General features: G+C 68.1%; 2 protein-coding genes across 7 annotated transcripts; both read right to left on the bottom strand.

Annotated features, from left to right (window-relative positions):
* Positions 1 to 376: 376 nt before the first annotated feature.
* On the bottom strand, positions 377 to 7,575 carry MAPRE3 (microtubule associated protein RP/EB family member 3). Of its 5 annotated transcripts, XM_069011944.1 has the most exons (8): positions 7,494 to 7,560; positions 5,509 to 5,661; positions 3,077 to 3,204; positions 2,844 to 2,989; positions 2,488 to 2,689; positions 1,750 to 1,901; positions 1,448 to 1,600; positions 377 to 1,204 (listed from the first exon to the last, which is right to left on the bottom strand). In XM_069011944.1, exons 2-8 carry the CDS (start codon positions 5,514 to 5,516, stop codon positions 1,136 to 1,138), a joined length of 858 nt encoding a protein of 285 aa, XP_068868045.1. In that variant the 5' UTR covers positions 5,517 to 5,661; positions 7,494 to 7,560; the 3' UTR covers positions 377 to 1,135. The 5 variants fall into 5 exon arrangements, with proteins under 5 accessions (XP_068868045.1, XP_068868046.1, XP_068868047.1 ...); XM_069011945.1 differs by lacking the exon at positions 5,509 to 5,661 and having other exon boundaries at positions 7,494 to 7,575; XM_069011946.1 differs by lacking the exons at positions 5,509 to 5,661; positions 7,494 to 7,560 and adding an exon at positions 7,282 to 7,300.
* A 2,697-nt stretch (positions 7,576 to 10,272) lies between these two features.
* On the bottom strand, positions 10,273 to 17,431 carry DPYSL5 (dihydropyrimidinase like 5). Of its 2 annotated transcripts, XM_069008690.1 has the most exons (12): positions 17,167 to 17,431; positions 16,023 to 16,181; positions 15,218 to 15,397; positions 15,066 to 15,134; positions 14,856 to 14,900; positions 14,643 to 14,718; positions 13,930 to 14,086; positions 13,190 to 13,331; positions 12,803 to 12,945; positions 12,513 to 12,720; positions 11,224 to 11,392; positions 10,298 to 10,383 (listed from the first exon to the last, which is right to left on the bottom strand). In XM_069008690.1, the coding sequence occupies exons 1-12, from the start codon at positions 17,425 to 17,427 to the stop codon at positions 10,298 to 10,300; spliced, it is 1,695 nt and encodes a 564-aa protein (XP_068864791.1). In that variant the 5' UTR covers positions 17,428 to 17,431. The 2 variants fall into 2 exon arrangements, with proteins under 2 accessions (XP_068864792.1, XP_068864791.1); XM_069008691.1 differs by lacking the exon at positions 11,224 to 11,392 and having other exon boundaries at positions 10,273 to 10,383; positions 17,167 to 17,427.
* Between the last annotated feature and the right edge of the window lie 3,706 nt (positions 17,432 to 21,137).

Genomic DNA, 21,137 nt, shown 5'->3' with positions numbered 1-21,137 from the left:
TTTCGGAAAAGGCGGGGGCGGTGCTGTGCTCTCCTCTCCGTCGCTCCTTGTGTCACGAGGACGTGCGGCGGCGGTGGTCTGACCCGTGCCTGCACCATGAGATCCCGGTTCGTACCGTCCCGCACCCTGCTGAATCCCGTCCGAGGCAGCAGCACGGGCCAGGGCCTCTCCGGGCTTTAATATCCCAGAATTACCTCTGAAGAAACTGGTCACCCAAACTCAACCCGACCCTCCTCACACGCTGCGGTCCCGGACCCTCCACCCAGGTCGACTCCAGCTTCCCACCCTCCTGCCGAGGGTGGGCAAAGAAGAACCCCCAGCCCAGGAAGCGGGTCCAAGACCTTGCAGCGAACCCCAGCATGGGCAGGACGCAGTGTTACCACACGAGTTTATTTAAATAAAACCGAACACAGATGCAGCGTTGCGACCGGAGTGATGGACCAGACAAGCGATGCGACAGGGATGCGGCAGCCAGGGCAGGTGGGCGCTGCGAGCCCTTGTGGTGGCCCACCCCAGCCCCGGCTCCATGAGGGCCACGGGCGAGAGGAGAGGGCCGCTGCCATTCCATGCCGTGGTGAGGACAGGCTTCAACCTGGGACCCCTGTGGATGCAGGTACCCCCTGCTGCCATGGCCATACTGGGCTGGGGTTTCCTTTTCATCTTCCCAGGAACCTGAACCAACACCTCTCTCCTCTGTTCCGTGGCCTCCCACTCCAACAGGCTGCCAGGCCGGCACTCACTCCGCCACGGGGCTTGTGGGGCCATGGGCGTCCCAGCAAGGTGAGCAGTACACGGCATCCTGGGCCAGCCCCCGAGGACTCGGTGTTCCTTCTCACTCTCACCGTGGGCAGGCAGGACACCAGGGCGGCTGTGGCACTCGCTCACACCAGGGCGACAACAGAAATAAATATGGGGAGGGGGTGGCACAGGCCAGGCCCCAGCATGGGGCCAGAGCCCGTCGCCAGCCCCAGCGCAGCCGCGCTCCTCGCCCAAGGGATGTCGGCTGGTTATGGAGATGGTGGGTTCCCCCTGGAGCTGCCGGAGACCGCGATGGCGTGTGACAGTGCAGGGCGAGGCGCGGGCTCGGACCTTGAATGTCTATGGTGGGGGGCAGCGCGGGGGGCGCGGGCCGGGGCTAGTACTCGTCCTGGTCCTCTGGCGGCTGCTCCTCCAGCTCGTCGTCCTCTGGTGGGGCAAAGCCCTCCTGGGGGGAAAAGATGGCAGACATGGGCACACGGGTGGCAGAGGTGGGCACATCAACCTCCCGCTAGCATGGCACGAGGGTTTTGGCAAAGCCCAACCCCCTCCTGGGACCCCATGGAATGAACAATGCTGAGAGTTCAATGCTGAGACTGGGGGGGAAGGGATTCCCTCCCCTCCCAGGGAAGTCCAGAAAGCAGGATAGGGACATGAGTTCCAGGGGCCTCCCAAGGTGTCTGGCCCTCACCTCTGTGGCATAGAGGACACTGACGATGCCTGTGATGATGGGGCTGTTCTCGTTCTCGTGCTCCTGGCAGATGAGCTCAATGTCCCGCAGTTTGCTGAAGTAGAAATCCCGCTCCTTCTCCAGCCCATCCACTGTCAGCTTCAGGTCCATCAGCTGTGGGAGGGGGAAATGGCCAGAACCTTCAGAGCCCCCCAATCCCACAGTGTGCCCCAGCCCCTGGCAGGGACCCCCCTACGTGGCTGAAGTCTTCAGTCGCCCCCAGCCCCGTGATGCCCCCCAGTCCCGTGGCAGGGAACCCCTACCTGCTGGTTGAGCTCCAGGATCTGCGCGTCGGCCTCGCTGCCGCCGTTGCGGGTGGCAGGCGAGTTTTTCCGTAGGATGCCGCTGGGCACGTTGCCAAGGCGGGCTGGGTTCGGGGTGTTCTTGGGGCCAGTGGGGGAGGTCCTCTGGGGGACTTGACAGCACACGGGGACCAATGGGTTAATGCCGGCTGGGGGGGCTGCCAGCAGGGACCCCCCCCCCCCATTGTGTGGGGGGCAGCAGTGGGCAGCAAGGGCAGGCAGATATCCTGTGCAGAGCCACGGCTCCAGGCTCTCCCAACTTCAGCCTCCCCCCGCCTCAGTTTCCCCTGGCAAATCTTGCCTCCAGCCCTCCAAGGGTGCTCGTGACTTATTTGGGCTTCAGCATGGGATCTGAGGAGGTCCCAGACCTCGACAGCTCCCATTGAGCCAGCACAGGGAGCCCCCAGTGCCCATAGGAGCTGTGCCGTGGTGGCACGGCACAGGGGGATGGCAGCCAGGGGGGCCTGCGGTGAAAAACCAGCCCCAGCCCAGGCTGAGCAGGCAGGTGGAGGCAGCCAAGATCCCTGCTCCTCCGCTGTCTCGGTGTCCCTGCAGACCCGCCCGGCCCCCCCAGTCGCAGGCAGGCAGGCAGCAGAGCAGGGCGCAGGCAGGGGTTCAGGGGGACGCCTGGCCACGGCCAGCGCGCCATGGGGTGCAGAGGGCGGGGGGCAGCGCTCGCCGGGGGGCCCCGGACATTACCTGCAGTGCCAATGGGTTTCTTGGGTTTGTTGTAGATGTGATCACCTGGGTTTGGGGGGGGCGCGACGTCCTGGCCCTGCCGCGCCAGCAGCGGGTTGTACTCCTTCCCATCGTAGTTGGCGTCAAAGAATTTCTTGAACCACTGGATGAACTCAAAATTGTCCTGGAACTTGCCCTTCACCAGCCGCTCCACTGCAATGATCTAGGGGGACACGGAGGGGCCGGTAGGGCAGTGCTCCCAGCGTGCCCCTAACACAGCAGGGACACTGGCACGGTGGGGACACTGGCACAGAACAGCACGGACCCCAGCGGAGTAGCCTCCCACGGGGCAGCCCCCGCTGCTCCCATGGACCTACTTTGTCCACTCCCATCTTCTTGAAGGCAGCCTGCAGCACCTTGAAGTTGTGGATGTACTCATGCTCCAGCTTGGCCTGGAACTTCACCTTCCGCAGGTGCACGCAGCCGGGGAACAGCATGTCCATGAACTGGCAATACGCAGCCCCTGCGCCGGGCCCACGCCACGGTCAGGGGGGGCGGGGGACACCCTGACAATACCCCCCATGTCCCTTACACCACCCCCCAAGCCCACCTGAGCAGAGCTGCTCAATCTTGGTGTAGTTGAGCTGCAGGGAGTCATTGACCCAGGCCAGCATGTCATGGCGGCTCAGGTTCTCACTGGTCACCGACGTCGAGTACACATTGACGGCCATGCCCCAGCTGCCAAGAGACAGGGGTCACACCCGCACCAGGGGCATCGGGATCCGGGGCATCCATCCCACCCAGACTGACACTGGGGCCACCGGGATCTGGGGTGCCCATCCCAACTGCGCTCCAACACCAAAGGGCAGCAGGGCCAGGCTGCCACGGTGCAATCTGTGGGACCCCCCAAGCTATAGCAGAGAGGCATGAGGGCCCCCAGAAGCCCCAGTGTGGCCCACGTGGCCAGGTGAACCCCTGCCCCGAACAGGGGTACCCAGAGGAGCCAGGTTTGGGGTATTGCTGGGAGCAAGATGTGGATACAGTGGAGGATGTGGCTCACGGGGAAGGGGTCCCAGGATGCAGGCACTGCTGAGGGGATGCAAGCACTGCCGAGGCCACTGTCCCTGCGCTGAGGGGCTGCTGGCCTGTGTGAGCCCATGGGGCTCCTGGGGCTGGTGCCCATAAGAAGCTTAGGGCCCCCCTCTCTGGCCCCCGGTGCTGCCTAATCTGCTGGGGCCAGGATTGGGATCGGGGTCCATTAGAGCAGGGCTTAGAGGGGCAACATCTGCCGGCAAGCAGCCTGTGCCCAGATGGCTGGGGGCTCCAGGACCCCCTGGCTGCAGTCCTGGCATGGCAGGGCACAGGGAGCCTTGCCACAGAGTGGGGGGCGCTGAGCCCCAATCTCACTGTCCTGCACCAAAAGCTTTAGTGGAGCAACTGATGAGCGGTCCTGCTGCCCCTTCCCAGGAGTGGGGGTCCCGGTGCCCCCGCGGCCCCCCTGCACGGCAGCGGCGGCAGCGGCGGTGTTAATCCGCTTCCCTGCTCGGCGAGGGGGGCTGCGGGGCCCGGGCCAGCTGCCAGGCGGGGGCTTGGGGGGGGGGCAGTCCCCCTAACCCCCCCTCCCACGCCACAGCCCGGGGGAATGGGGGGGGGGGGCACTAAGAGCGCACATCTGCGCCCTGGGGGGGCAGTGGTTCGGGCCTGTGGGGCGCTGCCACCCCGGGCTGCTGTCACCCCCCCGGTGCCCGTTTGGGGGGGAAAGGTCCCGGTGGCCGCAGTCCCCCCACTCTCGGGTACAGCACCACGGTGACTCAGCACCGGCGATGTCGCACGGCTGTGGCCGCTTGAACCCCACCGGCAGCCGAGCCGATCCATCCCCCGCCGTGGCCGGGATCCCCGGGACCCCCGTCCCACCTCGCCGTGTTACCGCACGCAGCTGCGGGGGGGGCCGGTATTTTTAGCCACCACCGCAGCAGCTGGAACCGAGGCCCCCGCGCCGCCGCCACCCCCGGCACGGCGAGGTGCGCACCCACCAGCTCCCGGCCCCGGCGAGAGCCAAACCCCGTCCCGCGCCCGTTTGGCGGCATCGCGGCAGTGGGGTGCAGGCAGGGGTCCCCCCCAGGACTCCCCCCATCTTTCCCCCCCTCCCTTGGCTCCGGCAGCGGAGCTGAGTCATGCGCGGCGCTGAGCCAGAGCCACGCGCACTGCGGTGCCGCGGCTGCCGGGCACCGCCGCGCTGGGGCAGGGGCTGCGGTGGGGCCGGGGGCTGCCCGCCCGCCCCGGCGAGGAGCAGCTGACACCCCCTTGCCATCGCCCGCCGTGCTCCGCATAACCGGGGCAGCTGCCGGCAGAGCCGAGGCAGGACCCCACCACGAGCCGTGGGGCCACGCCGTGCCCTGGTTGAGCGGGGCGATGCCCGTGGGACCTGGCACAGCCGCCCAGGGCTCTGCGGCATCCTGCCTGTGGGGAGCTCGTGTGGGACGAGGCAGGGACCCCCAGATTCCCCGCCGGGATGAATTGGGGTGTCACCGGGCCAGCCGGACCTCGACTGCCGCACACGCCGGCACACGTGAGAGCCCGGGGGCGAACCCTGACACGCGGGGAGCACCCTGATCCACACGGAGAACCCTGACACGCGGAGAGAACCCTGATCCCGCCGGGAGCACCTTGACCCACCGGGAGAACCCTGACCCCGCCGAGCACCGGCGTGTCCTGATCGCAGAGCGGGGACGCCGCCCGGGGCGCGCGGTGCCACCCAGCCCGTCCCCACCCTCCCAAACGCCTTCCAAGCCCCCGGCACAGCGCTGAGCACGCCCCGGTGTAATGACAGGGCAGTCAGGGCCTGCGGCACCCTCCGACCCACTGCCGCCCCGACGCCGGGTGATGGACGCGCCCAGGGCCGGGAGCCTCCGGCCCAGCCGGTTTGCCGCCGGCTCTTGCCAAAAAAAAAACCTAATGAAAATAAGAATTCAGCCCAGATTCCCGGCAGGCTGTGAGGAGAGGGGTTGTTGCCGGGCGCCCGGCCAGGCGGGGGACGCTTACCGCTGCATTTTAATTGTCCAGCCCGGAGCTGCTAATCACGGCCCGACGGCGACCGAAGCCCCGGGCGTGCGTCCGTGCCCGTCCCGCGGCGCTGCCGGGGCGCACGCAGAGGTCGTCCGGGCCCGGTCCCACGCCGCAGCCCCCCCGGCCGCTCTGCCCAAACAAACGGGAGCAGAGTGAGGCCGTGAGGTGCCAGAGCGGCGGCCGAGGGCGGCGCCGACGGCGGGCACCGGGAGCTGAGCAGCGCGTCGGTGCCGGCCCAGCAGCACCGCGGTGCCGGTGCGAACTGGGCTGCTGCGACTGGCGGGTTCTATTTTGGGAGCCGTCCCGGTCGCTTCTCAAGTGACAAACACGCGAGGGGGGTGGCAGACAGCCCGGCGGGGGCCGAGCGCCGTGCGGAGCCGCCACGGGGCTGCCGAGGATCTGGCAGCGGGCACGGTGGCCCGGCTGGTAACAGCGAGGGCCGCTCGCCCACGTCCCCCCCCAGAGCCACTTCCCCCCACCCCGAGCAGCGCATCCCCGTGCCACAGCCCGTGCTGCGGTGGGCACAGGTGGGTTTGCCGGGCGCGGGCAGCCCCCAGCTTCGCACCGGCTCCATCCCCAGCTCCGTACCGGCTCCAGCCCCAGCACCCTTCCCTGCTTCCCGGTGGCAGTGCCCGTCCCGGCCCGCGGCGAGGCAAACCGGCCGTTCACGCACCGGGAGCTGGCGGCTCCCGACGGCGATGCTCGGGGAGCGGAGTGAGTGCCCGACCGCCCAAATCCCCCCGCCCCGCTCGGCTCCCGCTAACCTAAATAACTCGGTACAGCGGCGGGAGCATGTGCAGAGCGGAGCCCTCCCCCCTGCTCCTGAAATATTAATGCCGCGGGATGAGCCGAGCTGGGAGAGCCGGGGTGGGTGGGGGACGCACTCGCATCCCCGGGCGGGACAGCGTGCCTGTGCCATGCCGCCGGGCAGGGCTGTCCCCAGAGTGTCCCCACACGCGTGATGGGAGGCACCGTAAGGGCTCACGCCATCCCCAGGACCCCGGTCACCCTGCGGGGTGTCAGAGGCCGGGTCTTGAGTGCCCGACCGCGGCGGAGGGAGCCTCTCGGGAAGATCCCCTCCAGGAGATGCGACTGGATATCCTGGGAATGGCGGGGGAGCACAGAGAAGGGCCCCGGCCCCATCCCGACACGCATGCGTCAGTGACACCGTCACCTTACCGGTGACACCACTGTACCGGTGACACCGCCGCCGCCGTGCCGCCATGAGTGCGAGGACCGAGAGCGCGTTACGCTCGGTGTGTCACGGTGACAGCCACCTGCTGCCCTGGACCGCCACGGCAGCATCTCGGGAGCATCACCCACAGCGGCACGCACGGGACGGGACCGGCGGCACCGGCAGTGCCCGAGCGGCGGCGGCCCGGGTCCCGCAGGGAGCCCCGAGACCGTAGGTCTCCGGCTGATGCCCAGGCCCCGACGATGGCCGCTACCGACGGCGATGCCCGGGCCGGTATTGCGCGGTGCCGGTGCCGAGACTACAGCTCCCGGAGTGCCGTACCGGTGCCGCGCCGTGCCTGTGCCGTTCCGTACCGGGACCGCATCGTGCCATGCCCGCCGTCCCGCGGGAGCCGCAGCCGGGACGCAGAAGCGGCCGCCGCTGAGTCAGGCCGGGCCCCGCCACCACCGGCCCCGCGGGACCGCTCGGCCTCGCCGCTCAGCCCAGACCCGTTCGCGGCCCGTCTCCAACCGCTCCATCCCCGGCGTTACCGGACGAACCGGCCTCCCTCTCACCTCCGGACGGTCCATCTACGGAGGCCACCCGGCCCTCCGGCCTCGCTTCTGCAGCCCCGTTCCCGGCCCGGCCCTGCCACTCCATCCCCGAAGGCCCCGCGGCCCCCCCGGCCGGTCCTGCCGGGCGGCGGCGGCCGGTGCGGGGATGCGGGTGATGTCGGCAGCGCTGCCCGCTCCCTTCCCGGCCTCCCGAGCGGTCCCGCCGCACTCACCGCTCGGCCGCGGCCGCTCCACTCCCCCCGCTCCGCTGCTCCGGGACCGGGACCGGGACCGGGCCGGAACCGCACGGACCGACCGCGCCTGCGCTGCCCCCCCCGCGGGCGGTGCCAACCGCTCCGCCCCGCCCCCGCTGCCATGGCAACGGGCCTGACCACGCCCCCGGGCGGTAAAATGGGGACGGCCACGCCCCCTCCGACCATGGCAACGGCTCTGGACACGCCCCTCTTTGCTGCTATGGCAACGCGCCTGGCCACGCCCCCTCCGCCATGACAACAGACATGGCCGAGCCCCTCTGTCGCCATGGCAACGGGCCGACCAGCGCTCCCTGGTGGCGGGAGGCGGCTTCTGCACCGCCGGGACCTCTCGGGAGCCCCTCCAGCCACCCCCGGGACAACCCCCAGACCCCTCGGGGACCCCCCAGCTACCCCCGGGACAACCCCCAGACCCCTCGGGGACCCCCCAGCCACCCCCGGGACAACCCCCAGACCCCTCGGGGTCCCTCCAACCACCCTCGGGACAACCCCCAGACCCCTCGGGAGCCCCTCCAGCCACCCCCGGGACAACCCCCAGACCCCTCGGGGACCCTCCCGGGACCGTTCTATGACCCTTCAAGACTCTTCCTGGGACGCCCACCCAGAGCCCCCCAAGACCCCTCTAGGAACCCCCGAGCCTCCCCCCGAGATCCCTCTGGAATGCCTCCAGGACCCCTTCAGGATTCTTCAAAGCTTCCCTCGGGACCTCCTCGGAGCCCCCAAACACTCCCGGGACCACGGCGGGGCCCCCTCTGGGACGTCCCCAGGGACACTCCTGAGATGCCCTTGGGACCCTCGGGTACCACTGTGAGCTCTCTCTCAGAGGCCCCGAGCCCCAAATTATCCTGGGACATGTGGGACCCCCCTGTAACGTGGGGACACGCAGAGCCCTTGTGATACCCCTAAGAGACCCCAGAGCCTGTCCAAGACCCCCATGACCCTCTATGCCCCTTGCATCCACCCTGCACCCTGTCTGTTTGTGCATCTGAGCAGCAGATGTCCTCGTGGTGACAGGGCCAGCTCTGTGTCCCCCCTTATCTTACCATGTCCCTACGCATGTCCCACTTGTGTCCCCATGCATGTCCCCATGTACCCACATGTATCCCCCTGTGTCCCCACATCTCCATGAATGCCCCCACACATGTCCTCCCTGTGTCCCCATGTCCCCATGTATGTCCATCCATGTCCCCATGTATCTCCTCTGTGTCCCTAGGTCTCCCTCCATGTCCCTGTGTCCCCGCATGTCCCCCCTGTGTCCCCATGTCAGGGCTCTTTCTGCTCCTAGCACCCTCCTGGAACCTGCTTGCCCCCAAATGCTGAGGCCATGGGGTCCCTAATCCTGACCCCCCCCCCGAACCCCCATCCCGGACCCTCTGTGACCCCCAGACCCTCAAACAGGTGCAGGCTGGGCGCTGTGAACGGTCTTTAATGAGCAAACAACGGACGGCATGTTCCTAAATTGGCCGTGCGGGACCACCCGGGGGGACACGGGACCCCCCGCCAGGTGCCCACCGGCCCCCAAACACCTACAGGGACCTACAGGGGGGAGGGCACAGGGGGCACAGGGGACACGGTGGGGGGCGAGGAAGGGTTGGGACACCCCCCAATAGCACCAGGGGGGAGAGGGACTCCTTGGGGGGCCACACGCACACGGACCCCCATTGGCAGCGGGAGCAGTGCTGGGGACCCTGGCAGGTGAGGAGGGACCTGGCAGGGCCTGACACAAGTGTCAGAGGGATGGGACGCCAGGACACACCTGTGCGGGAGTGCTGACTCCTGCGCAGGGGTTCACCTGTGCACACCTGTGTGCAAACATCCCGCTGGGCCCGTGCAGGTGTGACACAGGTGTGACACAGGTGTGACACAGGTGTGTGCTATGGCCACCGCACTGGGCCCATGCTGGTGTGACACACACGTGTGGGACACAGGTGTGACACAGGTGTGTGCTATGGCCACCGCACTGGGCCCATGCTGGTGTGACACACACGTGTGTGACACCACTCACTGCGGGGCTGGGGAAGCTCACGGTGGGGAGGAAGGAGGGTTGCGGGGATGGGGAGGTGCAGGGATAAGGAGGGTGGTTCAGGGATAGAGTGGGGCTTTGAGGGGGGCAGGAATGAGGGTGCAGATGGGGGTCAGGGATGGAGATCAGGTAAGACATGGGAGAGAAGAGATGGGAATGGGGGGCTGGGGTGGCAGGGTCAGGAATGGAGATGGGGTTCAGGGATGGAGAGAGGGGAGTGCTGATGGAGAAGGGGGTCAGGGATGGGGGATGGAGGTGCAGGGATGGAGATGGGGGAGTGCTGATGGAGATGGGAACAACAGCAATGGAGATGGGGCTCAGGGATGGTGACTGGGTTCAGGGAGAGTGGGACAGCAATAGGAAGGGGGGTCAGGAGTGGGGATGGTGATGGAGGGCGGCAGGAGTGGGGATCAGGGATAGTGGTGTGGGTGGGGGGGTCCCTGTGTCTCCCCTACGCTAGTGACACAAACCACTTCAGAGTATTTCCACGTGATGCACAAACAAGTCAAAAATTCACTGATCCAAATCCAACGTGCAAACAGAAAAGGGCCGGGGGGGGCACCCACTGCCCCCGGCCCTCCGCGGCCCCCGGCCCCCGCGCACGGCCCCACCGGCGGCATGGCCCCACCGGCGGGACGGGGGCCGGGCAGGGCCCCCGCGGCGAGGGGAGCCCCGCCAGAGCCGGGGTCCGGGGGCGCTGGGGGCGGCGCCTGGTCCTCAGTTGGGGGACAGGTCCCCGGCTCTACCAGATGCCGCTCGACCGGCCCCCGGGGGGAGCGAGAATCCGGGCCGAGGCTCGTTTTGGAACGTGGTCATCGATCTGAGAACCTGCCGGACACACGGACGGTCGGCAGGTGTCAGGGTGGGGGTAGCAGGGCACAGCCCCGTGACCCCCCCGGCACCGCAGCACCGCTGGCACTGCTGGGACTGCGGGGGCTCTGCGTCCCCCCAGTCCCACCCCGTCTGTGCTGCACGTGGGGGAGCACTGACCAGCACCTCTTGCAGCCCTGGCCTTGTGCCAGCACTGCCGTTCGGGATCCCCAAGTCCCCACGTCTTGCCTCCGGGGGTCAGAGCGGCCCCAGTCCCACCAGAGCACCGAGCAGGGGCTGGCCGGCACGGAGCGTCACCGGCCCCGGCACAGCGCGGCGAGGGGGCTGCCCGAGAGCAGCACGCCGCTCCATCCTTCCCCGCACAGACCCCCGGTCCCCCCCTGACTGGCACAGACCCCCAGCCCGCCCCAGAACCCCAGCCAGCGCAGCCACACGACAGACGGTGCACGGAGGGAAGGGCGAGGGCTGGGGGGCTGCAGATCCGAGGACGGGGGCAACTCCCTGCTCTGCCACGGCCCCCTGCCCAGGAGGAGGAGGGCTGCACCTTGGGGGGGGTATGTGGGGGTGATTGGGATACTTTGGGATGGCAGTGGGAACGCCCTGCAGGGGGGATGGGGACAGCCTGGAGAAGGGGACGACAGGACAGCCCTAGGGGAGGGATGCCAGGACACCCTGGGGTGGCAGTGGGAGCACCTTGGGAGGTGGCAGGGGGAATGGGGATACCCTGGGGGGCCAAGTGCCTAGCTGGTGCCAGAAGCCACCAGATGCAGGGCTCCGGCGAGCCCCGCGGGGGCCGAGGTCGGAGCGCCAGGCCCCTCAGTGCGGCCCCGCTCTTACCGGACAGGCTGAAGCTGGACTCGTGGAGGTCCCTCATGCCCCCGTGTCGTGTGGCCGGCCGGGTGGGAGTATCGGCCAGGGGCGTCCCCGTCTCTTTTTTCCCGGCATGCACAACCACGGCCACGTCCCCCAGGTATGGGGTGCGATCCACACCCCGCAGCTTCAAACTCTGCCGGGAGCGAGAGAGAGAGCGGAGAGAGCATCAGCACCCGCCGGGCGGGGGCTGCGGCCGGGGCAGCGGGGGGGGCCGCAGTGCCGGCGGGGTGCGGGATGCCAGGGCCCTGCAGCGGGGTGCGGATCGGCCGGGCGGGGAGAGGGAAGGGGCCGGGGCATGCTGGGGCTGGGGAGGGGGCTGCGGCTGGGGAGGGGCTGCGGCTGGGGAGGGGGCACTCGGCGAGATGCTGGGCGGGCTGTGGGGCGCCCGGTGCGAAGCAGTGCCAGGGCAGGAGATGGGCTGGGAGAGGTGGGTGGCCCTGGCAGAGCAGCCCCTCGCCCCATCCCCCCGGCGAAGCCAAGCCAAGCCAAGCCAAACCAAGCCAAGCCAAGCAAAGCCAAGCAAAGCCAAATCAAGCCAAGCCCATGCGATGCCCTGTGCCACCCCCCAGCCACACAGAGCTCCCGACAAGCGCCTCAGTGCTGGCCATCATCTTCCTGTGACGGGGCCCTGGCCCCCCCCTTCCCTTGCACCATCAGCACCACACCGATGCCCCATCCTATCCCCTAGAGCCACAGCATGGGGACATGGGTGGGACCTTGGTGACAGGGACTGCCAGAGCTCCTGGGTACCCTGCTGGGCAGCCCCAGCCACACGTGTCCCTGTCCCAGTGCATCGGGGGCCACTGTGAACTGTGGGGCTGCCTTAGGAGACCCAGCAAACTGCAGAGCCTGAACAGGGGCCATGGGGCGCCGTGATCCTCAGCACATGCCTTGAAATGGCCATGGGCCACACACGTGTTGGGACAACTGTCCTCTTGCACTGCCAGTGTGCTGGCAAGGACCCAGGGGAGGATTCTCTGTCACACACTGACCCCAGGGACCCCTGTCCCCTGCACAAGGCACACTGTGCTCTTGTCACATGCTGCAGCACAGCATGGCATCGGCCTGGCACAGACCGTCCTCTGGCGCTGCTGGGACCACCACAGCCACTGCCCCCTTGTCCCCTCCAGCAGCCAGCATAGCGCAGCCCTGTCCCACACGGCAGCATTGCCCAGCATGGTGATGGCACCACTCTGGCACAGCCACGGCACTGCTCTGGCACGGCCACGGCACAGCCACCATTGCCCCCGTACCTTCTCCCGCTGCACCAGCTTCTTGTAGGCGATGTCCGGGAAGGAGCGGAGCGGGCAGAACTTGCCGGTGCCCTCGGCGCACATGAAGACGCCGTTCTCATAGACCACGCGCCCACGGCTGATGGTGACCAGGGGCACCCCGTGGCAGCGCATGTTCTCGTACAGGTTGATGTCCCCGCCCTGCACCTGGGTGCTGGCAGAGATGGTCCTGGGCAGGGGGACGGGGTGGTGAGCGGGTGCTGGGGGCACAGGGAGCCCTTCCCCAGCCCCCTGCCATGGGGTGCACCTACTTGGTGGCTTCAGGGTCCCAGACCACAACGTCAGCGTCAGCCCCAGGGATGATCCGGCCCTTGCGGGGGTACAGGTTGTGGATCTTGGCAGCGTTGGAGCTGGTCACGGCCACAAAGCGGTTCTCATCCATCTTACCCCCCACCTGCCGCCAGAGTGGGGGTGAGGATGTGCTGGGCTGTGTCGCTCCCTGTCACCCCCAAGTCCCCCAGAAATCCCAGGTGTGCTGCGGGGGCCAGGATCCTTGCCAGGACCCGCTGGCGTGCTTTGGGGAGCACCTTGCCCACTGCCCTCGTGCCAGGGGGCGAACACCCCATGGGATGTCCCACTCCCAGAAGGCCCCCGTGAACCCCCAGCACCACCCCGTGCCGAGGCCAGCAGTGCCATACCACGCCACGCTCCCAGATGATGTTCATGCGGTCCTGCACCCCGCTGACGCCATGGGGGATCTTGGTGAAGTCCTCCTTGCCCATGGCCTTCTGCTTGGTGCTGAAGGGCCGGTGGTCCGAGGCCACAATGTTCAGTGTGTCACTGCAGGGGACAGAGCAGGGTAGGGGACAGCACTGCCAGGGCTACTTGGGGTGCCCAGGGAGCCCAGACCCAGGGAATGGGGTACCCCCACCATGGGGTGCCTGGGGAGCTCAGTGCCTGGGGAATGGGGCACCTACACCATGGGATGCCTGGAGTTCTTGGCACCCAGGGAGCAAGATGTCCAGGGAATGGGACATCCAGGAAATGGGGCACACACACTGTGGGGTCCCTGCAGAACAGGGGGCCCAGGGAATGGAGCACCCATGCCGGGAGTGGCTGAGTGGGGCACCCACAGCCCAGGTGCTCAGTGAGTCCTTGGGAAGTGCAGCACTCACAGAGTGTGTCCCCAAGGGTGCACAGTGTCCGGGCAGCAAGGCACAGAGGGCCTGATGCCCATGGTGTGGGGTGCCCAAAGCATGAGGTGCCTGAAGGCCAAGGGAGCAGAGTGCTGGGGCAATGGCACAGCTGGACAGCCTGGCACCCAGCCTGGGACACCAGGGTATGCCGGACATCAGGATGCCCAGATAGCACTGGCCAGCGCAGCTGGCAGGGAGGGGGTGCCTGTGGGGCAGGGAGAGGTGCCCGGCGCAGGTCTCACTTGGCGAGCAGGCTCATGAGGTAGGCGGAGGTGTTGGTGTCGAGGCGCAGCGGCGGCACGGTGACGTAGGCGGCGGCGTGGAACCAGTCCTGGTGGTAGTAGTGCAGCCCGGTGAGTGTGGCGTGCGCCGTGGTCGTCTCTGCGTACACCACCTTCCCTGCCAGGCGGAGGCACACGCGTGTGCAACGGGTGGGTGTGCGATGGCAGGTGTGCAAGGGGCACACGTGTGTGCTCTGTCCGTGTCAGCATCCCCATGTTCCCAGCAGGGCATGAGCCCTCTGTCCCGTGTGTACCCCGTGTGTACCCCGTGTGTGCCCCGTGTGTGCCCCGTGTGTACCCCGTGTGTACCCCGTGTGTGCCCCGTGTGTGCCCCGTGTGTGCCCCGTGTGTATCCTGCGTGTGTCCCCTGTGTGCTCACGTGTGTGTCCCGCGTGTATGAGCAGCGCTGGGGGCCCAGGTGTGCCCCCCTGTGCCAGGGCACAGCCCCACAGGCACACCCATGTTCCTGTGCCGTGTGTCTGTCCCTGCCTGTGTCTATGGGTGCCCGGTGTCTCTGCATGCCCACAGCTCCACAATCCCTGTCCGTATCCCTCCAAGCCCAAAACCTCCCCGGTGCCCATGTGTGTCCTGTGTCAGTAAGTGTTTCTGTGCCACACAGGTGCCCCTTGCCTCCACGTGTGTTGGGGAGGGGTGTCCCCACCCATGTCCCCTACCTTGCATCTTGGCAGCGGCGATGACATCCCCTGCGGACATGCTGGAGACGTTCACCAGGTACACAGGACAGTGGGTCTGCGTAGAGGGGATCAGTGGTGCTGTCTCCATGGCATCCCAGCTCCCTGGGGATCTCTGCACCCCTGCTGAGGCACAGGGACCCCCAGGGGACCGGGACGCCCACCCCCAGCCGGGTGATGCACAGGAGCACTCACCCGGTTGGCGATGGTGATGACGCGGTGCGTGGCCTCAGCTTCCAGCTGTAGAGAGAGCCGGCGGTGACACACGTGACACACAATGGTGGCACCAATGGGCGGGTGGGTGACACAAGGATGGGTGGTGGCAGCCATATGGATACCCTGGACCATGCCAGCCACATCCCACGCCACTGCTGCGGTGGCATGGTGACACCTGCCATCACCTACCTCTTCAGGCCGGCTGATCTCGATGCCCTCCGGCCCTGTAATGCCCAGATCCAGAGCTTCCTTGGCTCCCTGGGGAATTTGGGGGGGTCAGGACGGAGGTTCTGCTGCCCCCAGCTGGGTGTCCATTGCACCCCCCATGCCCCTGCCCTCACCTCGGCCACCAGCTCTCCGTTCTCAGCGTGGACGCGGGCGATGGCGCCGATGTCGCGGCACGCGCGCAGGACCTGGTAGAGCTCGCTGTCCCGCAGCATGTACAGGTCCTTGTAGGTCATGAACATCTGGAAGGAGTTCACCCCCTTCTCCCGCACCAGCGTCTCCATCTCTGCCTTCACCTGCACCGGGACAGGGGGTCAGAGTGGGACCTCACTCCACGAGGGGCCCCTGCCGCGGGGCAGGGACTGACACCCCCCTGGGGACACGGGACGTGGATTTGTGGGTGACGTGGGGAGTGACAGATGTTGGGGGGGAGCAGAAGGGATTTTCTTGCCCCCGGGGGGTACCCACACCATCCCTCTGCCCCTGCTCTGCTGGAAGGGGGGTCAGGGCTGGGGTGTCCCTGCAGCACAGCCGGGAGCCAGGTCTGATCCCACTCCAGCAGCTTTGAGGGGATTGCAGGGGCTGAGTGTGCTGTGGGATGGGGTCTGGTCACCAATCCTGCCTGCCACCCCCATGGGGGTCATGCTGTGGGTTGGGGTCCCCCCAGGCTGGGACCACCAGCCCTGGGCACCCTGCTCCCCTCCACGAAGCAGCAGCAGCACTTTCCCTGCTCCAGTGAGGGGTTCAGCCACACGGGGACCCCTTGCCCTGGGGCACCCCTGAGCCACTGCCCCGCTGAGCCCGGCTCAGGGCAGCTCAAAAGGCATCCTGGGGGCTCAGCCCACCCCCCAAGCAGCTAATGGGATCAGCGGGGCTGGGAATTAGCCCCGGCAGCTGCTCCCGGAGCCGTGCCAGACTCACCTTGGGCGCCCACCAGGTGATGCCCATGTGCAAGGCGTAGTCGCAGCACACCTTGGGGTCGGCCAGGCTGCGGCACTTCTCGTAGGCGTCCAGCAGCGACGTCTCCTTGTCGGGCAGGACGTGGCCAATGATCATCGTCGTGCCCCCCACCAGCGCTGCCTGCGGGGCACAGGGACCGCGGCGGAGGGGTCAGGATTCATTCCCCCACTGCTGGCACCGATCCTGCCCAGCCGTGAGCCACGTTTGGGCATGGCATTGCCCACGGATGGGTGGGGGTCCTGGGTGCAGGCAGGGACCCCTGCAGCCCCCTGGCCCCATCGATGTCTGCCCACTTGCAGCAGCACATTTGGGTGCATCACACATCTGGAGAGCCCCATCCTGCCACCATCAGGGCACCCACTGCCCCCCCAGCCCCAACCACTGGATTTGGGGTGCTGAGGGACCCAGCAGCCCCCCTGGCACAGAGCCCCATGTGAGATGGGGCCGCGGGGAGCCCCCCCGCCGTGTCAGCGTGGGCGGTAGTGCAGGCGCTGTGGCACTGCCAGTGTCCCCGGCTCACCCGGCCCCGCTAATCCCCAAAGCTCCTTTGCCCATCGGCCTTCTCGGGAGGTGCCGGTGTGGTGCCACGAGGCGGGTGACAGTGACAGGGAGCTGGCCTGGCACAGGGCACCCGTGGTCATTGCACCAGCCCCTTCCCTTCAGCACACCGCCGAGCCCCCTGCCCAGGGACAGCGGGCACCCTGGGGACAGGCACGGCCAGCGCTGGCCTGGCACAATGGCTGCTCTGTGTGGGCGCTGGGGACAGTGGGACAAGCTGCAGGGACAGTCCTGTGCTGGCCCCTTGACACTCCCAGGCAGCAACACTCAGTACACAGTGCCACCGGCACAGGGAGGGCAGAGGGTCCCCGGGCTGGCACAGGGTGCCACGGCCCCAGCGTGGGAGGAGGGTTCTCACAGCGAGGGGACGTGATGGATGGGGACATGGGGACAGGCGGTGCCATGCCACAGTGCTCCCGTGGAGCTGCTGCTGCTGCTGAGATGCCCACAATGCTGGGGCGGGGAGCTGCCTGCACCAATCTGCGCCCCCAGGGAGCCCCCAGAGCGGGGAGCAGACCCCACACGGGGGCTCAGGCCACAGGGGTACCTTGGTGCCATGGTAGAAGTCATCGACACAGGTGGCGTTCATGAAGGTCTGGTGGAAGTGGGTGCTGGTGTCGATGCCGCCCGGGATGACGAGCTTGCCAGTGGCATCGATGACCTTGGCACCGCCGGGGATCATCAGCTCGCGCCCCACTTGCTGGATGATGCCGTTCTCAATGTAGACGTCGGCCTCGAGGGTGCAGTCGTCGTTCACCACCTTCCCCCCCTTGATGAGGATCCGCATGGTGGCCGCGTTGGCCATCATGGTGCTGCAGGGCAGAGGCAGCACCGGGGTGACCACTAGGAGCCCCCCAGGGCTGGGGGTCACTCCGCTGCCCACCCTCACCAGAGGTGCCCCGGTGTGGGCAGGGCTCAGCCCCGCAGCTGCGCATCCTCCACGGGCCATGTCAATGGATAATCCCGGGAAATCCGTGGAGAGGAGGGGCCCTGGCACAGATCTGGGGGCTGCCTCCCTGCCAAGAACCCTGCTCCAGTGACTCCAGGCTGCACCCCGGCCAGTGCCACCCCTCCTGCAGACCCAGCACCCGGAGCAGGGCTGCCAGACCCCAGCCCTGCCACCCTCCAATGCCATTGCCACATGTGCCGTGGGGACATTGCTGGGTGTCCCCACAAAGTGACAGCACCCACATCCAGGGCAGGCTGCCCGCCTTGTCCCTGTGAGTGACCAGGACTGGAATGGACAGCACCAGGACTGCCATTACTCCCTGGGGTCTCTGCCCACAGCCCCACACCAGAGACCCCCGCACTGCCTCAGCGCTGCCTGAGGCCCCGGCAGCGAGGGGCATCCCCAGACACGATCAATAAGTCATTTGGTGAAGGTCAAACACCATCGACCCATCAGAGCAGGGACAGCACGTGCCGGCTGTGCCAACCCGGGGGGCATGAGGTGGGCTGGGACCCCACCAGAACCCCCAAACCAGACATCTCACTGCAGAGACCCACAGAGAGACCCCTGCCTCACCGTCCCCACTGCAGGGACCACCAGGGACCCCTCCACCAGATAAAGCCCAAGGCTCCCCCATGGGCAGTGCGGGACTGTCCGGCATCGCTGACATGATGCTGGCACCAAGCAGCTCTGTGGGAACGGCCCCCTCTGCCCACCCAACCCCGGGTGCCCAGATCCTTGGACAGGCCCACTGTGGCCAGAACTGAGCCATGGGCAAAGGCTGCTGCTGGTGGGGGCAGGGACCTTGCGGCAGGGGTGGCTGGTGCTGCCACAGCCCCACTGTGGCTCCAGGTGGGTGCTGAGACAGGGACAGTGCTCTGAAGGGACCGTCCCGAGCTGTGCCAGGGATTTCCAACACCTGCTGGGCAGCAAATGGCTTCTCAGGCACCAGAGCTGGCAGGAGCCGTGCTGGCTGTGAGGCTGGGCCAGGCTTTGCCAGCAGCTGGGCATTCCCAGAGCCACAGGACAGTGCAGCTGCCGGGGCTGGGGGCAAGTGGCTGTTCCCACCATGGGACCACCACTGCACTGGGGGGGACAGCAGCCTTTCCTGGGCCAGCTCCTGCCCCTGGGCTGCACAGGGGCTGCCGTGGGTGATCCTGGTGCCAGCTGGCACCCTGTCCTGATGCTCTCACCTCAGCACAGAGCAGCAGGAGCAGCTGCCGGGGTCCTGCAGGCGGCCCCCCTTGGGAATGTCACTGGCATGCACAGCTGTGTCACTGCTGAGAAACCCCTCAAGGGACCATGGCGGGGTGGCAGTGACCTCGTGCAGCATGTCAGGCCACTGTGGCACGCTGGGCACTGGCACCCAGTGGTCCAGCACCCACACCTGCCCCTGCTGCCCCCCAGCTCTGGCCTCGGGCACATGGGGAAGCTGCTGCCCTGTGAGGGCTGTGCTACACTGTAAGGGATGAGTGGGATGACAGCAACAAGGGGGTCAGCCACAGCCAAGCACTCTCTGAGTCCTCACGCCAGTCGGGGCCCACCCTGACTAACATCAGGGGCAAGACATGAGGGCAGAGATCCACCTCGGTGGGGTGAGACCAGAGGGGATGAGCTGGTGCCCACAGTGCCACCGTGGTGCATGCTGCCCCTATGAGCCCCTGGGACCCCAGAGCAGGGCTGGGCCAGGCAGGAGATGCAGGAGGGGGTGCAGGGGGGAGGTGGCACAGTGCAGATAGGGTGGGGGGGAGGCGGCACGTCGCATCCCGAGATGAAAGCGGGCTGTGGTGACGGATGGATCTGGAGCATGGAACACGCGACTGCCAGCGGTGCCGCAGCTTCCAGCACCGTGACACCCCTGACATGGGGGAAACGGGGCAGAGGGGGCCACCGTGGGTGGACAGAAGGGGGGGTAAGCATGGCAGAGGGGGTGCAAGGCTGGCTAGGGGACAGGGCACTGCTGGGGGCACAGGCGTGGGCTGGCCACCGTGCACAGAGAAGAGCTGGCAGCTCCACATGCTGCCTCTGGCCTTGGCCACCACAGAGCCACCCACGCTGCTGCCACCACGATGCCCTCATGCTGCGGTTCCAGGCACCTTTCCACCCCCTCCCCAGGGAGCAATCAGTGGCTCCCTGCACTGACCTCCCCGCACCACCAGCCCCGTGCCCAGCACTGGATGCCCACAGTGGCCTGTTTGGCACACCAGTGCCCCCAATTCACCCTCACTGCCCCCAGATCACACCCAGTGCTCCCAGTCAGTCCCCCCAGCTCACACCAGTGACCCCAGCTCAATCCCAGCGCTCCCACCAGTGCTCCCACCTTACACCAGTGCCCCCCAAGCTCAGACTGAGCATCCCCAGGGGCTCTGCCCCTCTATCCCCCAGCCCGGGCCACAATGCCAGCATGGCACCAGCCCTGGTGGCACCGGAGCCCTTGCCCGCGCTCCAGCCAGCCGCTGCAGCGTGGTGGCACAGCCAGCATCAGCCGGCGGTGGCCGTCCTGGCGCGGTGGCCGGAGGCTTCTGCCAGACAACAGGCTCCGGAGCAGGGCAGAAACGCAGCGTCAGCGCCGGGGGGGCCACCAGCAGGCACCCCGGGGACCCCCGCCCACCCCGCGCCGCAGCCCCCCGGCTCGGCCACCTCGGCAGGCGGTGGCCGCGGCGCCGCTTCCCGGCACACAAAGCGGCGCGACCATTCGGGGGGCTCGCAGCCCCCCCAGCCCCGCCGGCTGCCGCGGCGGCCCCCGGCCGCGAGGACAGCTGTGACCCCGGCAGGACAAAGGGACCCCAGCCCCGGCGGGGGCTGCCAGAGGCACCTGTTGGGGTCGGGGCGGCTGTCGGGCCCGGCCTTTGTGCCGGGGCTGCCGCATTGTGCGGCGCGGCGAGGCCGGGGGCCCCTCACCGCCCCCCGCTTTTGTCTGCGCCGGCGAGACCCCGGCACCCACCCTGCCCGCGCCCACCCTGCACCCACCCCGCCGGTGGGGACTCCCCTTTGTCAGGCTGGGCTTGGTGACCGTCACTCCGGTGACACCGACCCTCGACTACTGCCTGTCCCTGGCCAGAGGCGGCGGCTGGGTGGGCATCGTTCTCCGCCCGAGAGATGCCCCGGCGGGGGGGTCACAGCACCACGGCCCCCAGCCCTGCCCCTGCCCTGGCTCCGGTACGGGCATGGGCAGGCTGGTGTCGGTGTCCCGCTGCCGGGGTCCCACCGACCGCCCCCCCGGCCAGGACGGGATGCGGTGCCACCGAGCCACCGCCCCGGGAAGGACCAGGAGACCCGCGGGGGCCGCGATCGGCGAGTGAAGGGTGCTCCATCAGAGCTGCTACCGCCAAACCCGAGATGCTGCGGGCGGACGGCCGCTCCTTGTCCCCGCGGGCACCTTGGCCCGGCCCGGCCCAGCCCGGGCACGGAAACGGGCACGGCGCGGCCACGCCCGAGCGGGCGCGGGGCGCTGCGGAGGGTCCCGGCGCAGGCTGCGGGGACGCGGGGGGTCCCATCCCGCTCCCAGCTCCCCGTCACCCCCCGGCGCTGACCCCCAGCTCATTGCGGCAGGAGGCCGGAGCGGCGGT

Source organism: Aphelocoma coerulescens, chromosome 3 (assembly GCF_041296385.1).
Source record: "Aphelocoma coerulescens isolate FSJ_1873_10779 chromosome 3, UR_Acoe_1.0, whole genome shotgun sequence".
In the NCBI taxonomy this organism is placed as follows: domain Eukaryota; kingdom Metazoa; phylum Chordata; class Aves; order Passeriformes; family Corvidae; genus Aphelocoma; species Aphelocoma coerulescens.
This window is presented reverse-complemented; position numbering and strand designations above follow the sequence as displayed.